General features: G+C 38.9%; 2 protein-coding genes across 2 annotated transcripts; both read right to left on the bottom strand.

Annotated features, from left to right (window-relative positions):
* Positions 1-1823: 1823 nt before the first annotated feature.
* LOC136947645 (zinc finger protein 271-like) lies at positions 1824-4751 on the bottom strand (the record flags this gene model as incomplete). Its single annotated transcript, XM_067241776.1, has 2 exons — positions 1824-2381; positions 4191-4751. Coding segments are annotated over 2 exons (1119 nt in total), but the record flags the coding sequence as incomplete, so codon positions are not given.
* A 1804-nt stretch (positions 4752-6555) lies between these two features.
* Positions 6556-7256, bottom strand: LOC136947182 (zinc finger protein 239-like; the record flags this gene model as incomplete). Its single annotated transcript, XM_067241070.1, has 2 exons — positions 6556-6689; positions 6824-7256. Coding segments are annotated over 2 exons (567 nt in total), but the record flags the coding sequence as incomplete, so codon positions are not given.
* Between the last annotated feature and the right edge of the window lie 978 nt (positions 7257-8234).

Consider the following 8234-nt stretch of genomic DNA (forward strand, 5'->3'; position numbering starts at 1 on the left):
TCTTCCCACAGGTGTCACAGTGATGTGTCTCCATAACTCTGGTCTCTCTTTGTTCTCTGTCTAGTCTCTCTGGATCCTGTCTTGGATCTAGTCTCTAGAAGCTTATTTCTGCTGTGGTCACTGCTCTTTCTGGTTGATCCTCTCTCTGGGAACTGCTGTCTCTGGTTCAGTCTCTCTCTGTAGTCTCTCTGGTTGAGTCTCTCTGGAGCTATATGATGTCTTCTTAGTCAAGTCTCCGCCCACAATCAAGTATGGTTGGCCAATGGGGGATCTGGAGGAAACAAACAGCTCCATGTTAATGAGAACTCAGATTTTACATATAAAGGAAATCTTTTGTCTGTCATAATGTCCACTCTGCATATGTAATGGATCATTTAATGAGAGGTGTATGTTTCTCAGGTTTATTTTGTCTGGACAAACATGTAACACTGTGATAAAAACCTTATCTCTGGCATACAACACCTCCTTCTAATAATTAGATTTTCTTCAAAATAATAATATAGAATTAGTTACTACACAAGCATTTCATGCAAATTAATAATACTCTTTGCATTTGTTAGATTTGGGATTGGAATTGCAAAATTGTAAATAATTCAGTAATAATATTCTCTATTGCATGTGTCTCATTTTCTATTTAAAAACTTAGAATTACAACCTAGAAAATAATTTACCAGTGGTTTTTGTGCACTCAACTTATATTGACGCCACAGCATGCGCTTTTCTTATGTGTGTGTCTAATATGGCAGCCAGCCATAGACAGTTGATTAAGGTGACATTTTGTATTCTTAGAGGAACTTGACTCAAATGTGAAAACTTTCATGGTTTCCACTTCTTTGTTAGTAACTTCTCTCCTGGATTCAAATTGAACCTCTGAAGACGTTCATTTAACCCAAACAAAGTGGAACTTTATCTAACTTTATATTATAGACACACAGCAGGCTATGCAATAGTCTAATGAGATCAAATCTAAACTAACTTGGAGGATAAAATACAGTTTGTATGAGAACATCCCAGTGAGGTAGGAGATAAATGTGTAAACTGCCCTGTTATCAGGCTATCATCTGGTAAATAGGACAATTAACCCCTTTGTTTTACAACCATTCAGTCTCATGACCCTCGACTTGCGAATGTAAATACAGAGAATGTGTGTCCGTACTCTACAATGGATTAAGATCAGTGTGCATTGCACTGGTCATCAGCAACATTATTCAGGATGTTTGTTTAGGACAAGTAATTATGGAAATAGCTTCTGACTATTTTGGTATCCAATTGAGCAAATCTTTTTCTATGATACTTGAAGTGTAAAGGTGAACTCCTTCACATCTTCAAGGCCATAAGCCAACCCATAAACCAGCCCATAAGCCCGTAATCCTAAATGGTGTGTTATTTGGAATAAAAACAACCTGTTTTGGTCTTCCAGTGTCAGGATCCTATCCACTATTGTAACGTAAAAACGTACCAAGCGATAAAGCACAGTATTAAACTTAAGAAACAAGTTTGTTGAGATTGGTTTTGAATTATTATTACAATCCTGAATATGAGCACAATGGACAATGCTGAGAATAACATACTTCTGTAAACATGTCTACATGTCAAAAATGCAGTGAAATACAGTTAGTCAGTAACGTCTGTCCTATGTTCACAAGTAGTTTGGAAACATACTATTTAGGTGAACTGTCACAAAACAAATCAACCAAGACAGAGAAGGTATTTCGGACAACTTTATTTGTAAATCACTTTTCAAATCTGTTTGACAAAAGGCTTTACACTTACCAACAAAGCTAACAGACTAAAACCAAGTGATAATGAAGTCCTCTTGTGTGGATCCTGCTGTGTTTCTTCAAATCACTCTTGTTAGAGAAGGCTTTATCACAGCATTCACAGAAGTGGGGCTTTTCCCCAGTGTGGATCCTGCAGTGAATGTTGAGAGTATCAGCCCGGTTAAAGGTTTTCCCACAGAAGTTACATCTGTAGGGCCTCTCTCCTGTGTGGATCCTGCTGTGTTTCTTCAAATCACCCTTGTTAGAGAAGGCTTTATCACAGCATTCACAGGTGTGAGGCTTTTCCCCAGTGTGGATCCTGCAGTGAATGTTGAGATTTCCAGCACGGCTAAAGGTTTTACCACAGAAGTCGCAGTTGTAGGGCTTCTCTCCAGTGTGGATCCTGCGGTGAACAGTGAAATGGCAAGCCTGGCTAAAGCTTTTACCACAGAGGTCACAGCTGTAGGGTTTCTCATCAGTGTGGATCCTGCGGTGACCTCTTAAGTTGCCAGCCTGGCTAAAGGTTTTACCACAGAGGTCACAGCTGTAGGGCTTCTCTCCAGTGTGGATCATCATGTGGGTCTTGAGGCTACTGGATGAGGAAAGGCTCTTCCCACAGGTGTCACAGTGATGTGTCTCCATAACTCTGGTCTCTCTTTGTTCTCTGTCTAGTCTCTCTGGATCCTGTCTTGGATCTAGTCTCTAGAAGCTTATTTCTGCTGTGGTCACTGCTCTTTCTGGTTGATCCTCTCTCTGGGAACTGCTGTCTCTGGTTCAGTCTCTCTCTGTAGTCTCTCTGGTTGAGTCTCTCTGGAGCTATATGATGTCTTCTTAGTCAAGTCTCCGCCCACAATCAAGTATGGTTGGCCAATGGGGGATCTGGAGGAAACAAACAGCTCCATGTTAATGAGAACTCAGATTTTACATATAAAGGAAATCTTTTGTCTGTCATAATGTCCACTCTGCATATGTAATGGAGATCATTTAATGAGAGGTGTATGTTTCTCAGGTTTATTTTGTCTGGACAAACATGTAACACTGTGATAAAAACCTTATCTCTGGCATACAACACCTCCTTCTAATAATTAGATTTTCTTCAAAATAATAATATAGAATTAGTTACTACACAAGCATTTCATGCAAATTAATAATACTCTTTGCATTTGTTAGATTTGGGATTGGAATTGCAAAATTGTAAATAATTCAGTAATAATATTCTCTATTGCATGTGTCTCATTTTCTATTTAAAAACTTAGAATTACAACCTAGAAAATAATTTACCAGTGGTTTTTGTGCACTCAACTTATATTGACGCCACAGCATGCGCTTTTCTTATGTGTGTGTCTAATATGGCAGCCAGCCATAGACAGTTGATTAAGGTGACATTTTGTATTCTTAGAGGAACTTGACTCAAATGTGAAAACTTTCATGGTTTCCACTTCTTTGTTAGTAACTTCTCTCCTGGATTCAAATTGAACCTCTGAAGACGTTCATTTAACCCAAACAAAGTGGAACTTTATCTAACTTTATATTATAGACACACAGCAGGCTATGCAATAGTCTAATGAGATCAAATCTAAACTAACTTGGAGGATAAAATACAGTTTGTATGAGAACATCCCAGTGAGGTAGGAGATAAATGTGTAAACTGCCCTGTTATCAGGCTATCATCTGGTAAATAGGACAATTAACCCCTTTGTTTTACAACCATTCAGTCTCATGACCCTCGACTTGCGAATGTAAATACAGAGAATGTGTGTCCGTACTCTACAATGGATTAAGATCAGTGTGCATTGCACTGGTCATCAGCAACATTATTCAGGATGTTTGTTTAGGACAAGTAATTATGGAAATAGCTTCTGACTATTTTGGTATCCAATTGAGCAAATCTTTTTCTATGATACTTGAAGTGTAAAGGTGAACTCCTTCACATCTTCAAGGCCATAAGCCAACCCATAAACCAGCCCATAAGCCCGTAATCCTAAATGGTGTGTTATTTGGAATAAAAACAACCTGTTTTGGTCTTCCAGTGTCAGGATCCTATCCACTATTGTAACGTAAAAACGTACCAAGCGATAAAGCACAGTATTAAACTTAAGAAACAAGTTTGTTGAGATTGGTTTTGAATTATTATTACAATCCTGAATATGAGCACAATGGACAATGCTGAGAATAACATACTTCTGTAAACATGTCTACATGTCAAAAATGCAGTGAAATACAGTTAGTCAGTAACGTCTGTCCTATGTTCACAAGTAGTTTGGAAACATACTATTTAGGTGAACTGTCACAAAACAAATCAACCAAGACAGAGAAGGTATTTCGGACAACTTTATTTGTAAATCACTTTTCAAATCAGTTTGACAAAAGGCTTTACACTTACCAACAAAGCTAACAGACTAAAACCAAGTGATAATGAAGTCCTCTTGTGTGGATCCTGCTGTGTTTCTTCAAATCACTCTTGTTAGAGAAGGCTTTATCACAGCATTCACAGAAGTGGGGCTTTTCCCCAGTGTGGATCCTGCAGTGAATGTTGAGAGTATCAGCCCGGTTAAAGGTTTTCCCACAGAAGTTACATCTGTAGGGCCTCTCTCCTGTGTGGATCCTGCTGTGTTTCTTCAAATCACCCTTGTTAGAGAAGGCTTTATCACAGCATTCACAGGTGTGAGGCTTTTCCCCAGTGTGGATCCTGCAGTGAATGTTGAGATTTCCAGCACGGCTAAAGGTTTTACCACAGAAGTCGCAGTTGTAGGGCTTCTCTCCAGTGTGGATCCTGCGGTGAACAGTGAAATGGCAAGCCTGGCTAAAGCTTTTACCACAGAGGTCACAGCTGTAGGGTTTCTCATCAGTGTGGATCCTGCGGTGACCTCTTAAGTTGCCAGCCTGGCTAAAGGTTTTACCACAGAGGTCACAGCTGTAGGGCTTCTCTCCAGTGTGGATCATCATGTGGGTCTTGAGGCTACTGGATGAGGAAAGGCTCTTCCCACAGGTGTCACAGTGATGTGTCTCCATAACTCTGGTCTCTCTTTGTTCTCTGTCTAGTCTCTCTGGATCCTGTCTTGGATCTAGTCTCTAGAAGCTTATTTCTGCTGTGGTCACTGCTCTTTCTGGTTGATCCTCTCTCTGGGAACTGCTGTCTCTGGTTCAGTCTCTCTCTGTAGTCTCTCTGGTTGAGTCTCTCTGGAGCTATATGATGTCTTCTTAGTCAAGTCTCCGCCCACAATCAAGTATGGTTGGCCAATGGGGGATCTGGAGGAAACAAACAGCTCCATGTTAATGAGAACTCAGATTTTACATATAAAGGAAATCTTTTGTCTGTCATAATGTCCACTCTGCATATGTAATGGAGATCATTTAATGAGAGGTGTATGTTTCTCAGGTTTATTTTGTCTGGACAAACATGTAACACTGTGATAAAAAACCTTATCTCTGGCATACAACACCTCCTTCTAATAATTAGATTTTCTTCAAAATAATAATATAGAATTAGTTACTACACAAGCATTTCATGCAAATTAATAATACTCTTTGCATTTGTTAGATTTGGGATTGGAATTGCAAAATTGTAAATAATTCAGTAATAATATTCTCTATTGCATGTGTCTCATTTTCTATTTAAAAACTTAGAATTACAACCTAGAAAATAATTTACCAGTGGTTTTTGTGCACTCAACTTATATTGACGCCACAGCATGCGCTTTTCTTATGTGTGTGTCTAATATGGCAGCCAGCCATAGACAGTTGATTAAGGTGACATTTTGTATTCTTAGAGGAACTTGACTCAAATGTGAAAACTTTCATGGTTTCCACTTCTTTGTTAGTAACTTCTCTCCTGGATTCAAATTGAACCTCTGAAGACGTTCATTTAACCCAAACAAAGTGGAACTTTATCTAACTTTATATTATAGACACACAGCAGGCTATGCAATAGTCTAATGAGATCAAATCTAAACTAACTTGGAGGATAAAATACAGTTTGTATGAGAACATCCCAGTGAGGTAGGAGATAAATGTGTAAACTGCCCTGTTATCAGGCTATCATCTGGTAAATAGGACAATTAACCCCTTTGTTTTACAACCATTCAGTCTCATGACCCTCGACTTGCGAATGTAAATACAGAGAATGTGTGTCCGTACTCTACAATGGATTAAGATCAGTGTGCATTGCACTGGTCATCAGCAACATTATTCAGGATGTTTGTTTAGGACAAGTAATTATGGAAATAGCTTCTGACTATTTTGGTATCCAATTGAGCAAATCTTTTTCTATGATACTTGAAGTGTAAAGGTGAACTCCTTCACATCTTCAAGGCCATAAGCCAACCCATAAACCAGCCCATAAGCCCGTAATCCTAAATGGTGTGTTATTTGGAATAAAAACAACCTGTTTTGGTCTTCCAGTGTCAGGATCCTATCCACTATTGTAACGTAAAAACGTACCAAGCGATAAAGCACAGTATTAAACTTAAGAAACAAGTTTGTTGAGATTGGTTTTGAATTATTATTACAATCCTGAATATGAGCACAATGGACAATGCTGAGAATAACATACTTCTGTAAACATGTCTACATGTCAAAAATGCAGTGAAATACAGTTAGTCAGTAACGTCTGTCCTATGTTCACAAGTAGTTTGGAAACATACTATTTAGGTGAACTGTCACAAAACAAATCAACCAAGACAGAGAAGGTATTTCGGACAACTTTATTTGTAAATCACTTTTCAAATCAGTTTGACAAAAGGCTTTACACTTACCAACAAAGCTAACAGACTAAAACCAAGTGATAATGAAGTCCTCTTGTGTGGATCCTGCTGTGTTTCTTCAAATCACTCTTGTTAGAGAAGGCTTTATCACAGCATTCACAGAAGTGGGGCTTTTCCCCAGTGTGGATCCTGCAGTGAATGTTGAGAGTATCAGCCCGGTTAAAGGTTTTCAGAATCAGAATCAGAATCAGAATCAGAAAGGGATTTATTCGCCATGAAAGTTTGCACAGACAAGGAATTTGCTTTGGCAGGAAGGTGCATACAATAAACATATACCTAAAATTTAAATATGTGGACTAACTTTCCCACAGAAGTTACATCTGTAGGGCCTCTCTCCTGTGTGGATCCTGCTGTGTTTCTTCAAATCACCCTTGTTAGAGAAGGCTTTATCACAGCATTCACAGGTGTGAGGCTTTTCCCCAGTGTGGATCCTGCAGTGAATGTTGAGATTTCCAGCACGGCTAAAGGTTTTACCACAGAAGTCGCAGTTGTAGGGCTTCTCTCCAGTGTGGATCCTGCGGTGAACAGTGAAATGGCAAGCCTGGCTAAAGCTTTTACCACAGAGGTCACAGCTGTAGGGTTTCTCATCAGTGTGGATCCTGCGGTGACCTCTTAAGTTGCCAGCCTGGCTAAAGGTTTTACCACAGAGGTCACAGCTGTAGGGCTTCTCTCCAGTGTGGATCATCATGTGGGTCTTGAGGCTACTGGATGAGGAAAGGCTCTTCCCACAGGTGTCACAGTGATGTGTCTCCATAACTCTGGTCTCTCTTTGTTCTCTGTCTAGTCTCTCTGGATCCTGTCTTGGATCTAGTCTCTAGAAGCTTATTTCTGCTGTGGTCACTGCTCTTTCTGGTTGATCCTCTCTCTGGGAACTGCTGTCTCTGGTTCAGTCTCTCTCTGTAGTCTCTCTGGTTGAGTCTCTCTGGAGCTATATGATGTCTTCTTAGTCAAGTCTCCGCCCACAATCAAGTATGGTTGGCCAATGGGGGATCTGGAGGAAACAAACAGCTCCATGTTAATGAGAACTCAGATTTTACATATAAAGGAAATCTTTTGTCTGTCATAATGTCCACTCTGCATATGTAATGGAGATCATTTAATGAGAGGTGTATGTTTCTCAGGTTTATTTTGTCTGGACAAACATGTAACACTGTGATAAAAACCTTATCTCTGGCATACAACACCTCCTTCTAATAATTAGATTTTCTTCAAAATAATAATATAGAATTAGTTACTACACAAGCATTTCATGCAAATTAATAATACTCTTTGCATTTGTTAGATTTGGGATTGGAATTGCAAAATTGTAAATAATTCAGTAATAATATTCTCTATTGCATGTGTCTCATTTTCTATTTAAAAACTTAGAATTACAACCTAGAAAATAATTTACCAGTGGTTTTTGTGCACTCAACTTATATTGACGCCACAGCATGCGCTTTTCTTATGTGTGTGTCTAATATGGCAGCCAGCCATAGACAGTTGATTAAGGTGACATTTTGTATTCTTAGAGGAACTTGACTCAAATGTGAAAACTTTCATGGTTTCCACTTCTTTGTTAGTAACTTCTCTCCTGGATTCAAATTGAACCTCTGAAGACGTTCATTTAACCCAAACAAAGTGGAACTTTATCTAACTTTATATTATAGACACACAGCAGGCTATGCAATAGTCTAATGAGATCAAATCTAAACTAACTTGGAGGATAAAA

The sequence above is a fragment of the Osmerus mordax genome, chromosome 8 (assembly GCF_038355195.1).
Source record: "Osmerus mordax isolate fOsmMor3 chromosome 8, fOsmMor3.pri, whole genome shotgun sequence".
Classification (NCBI taxonomy): Eukaryota; Metazoa; Chordata; class Actinopteri; order Osmeriformes; family Osmeridae; genus Osmerus; species Osmerus mordax.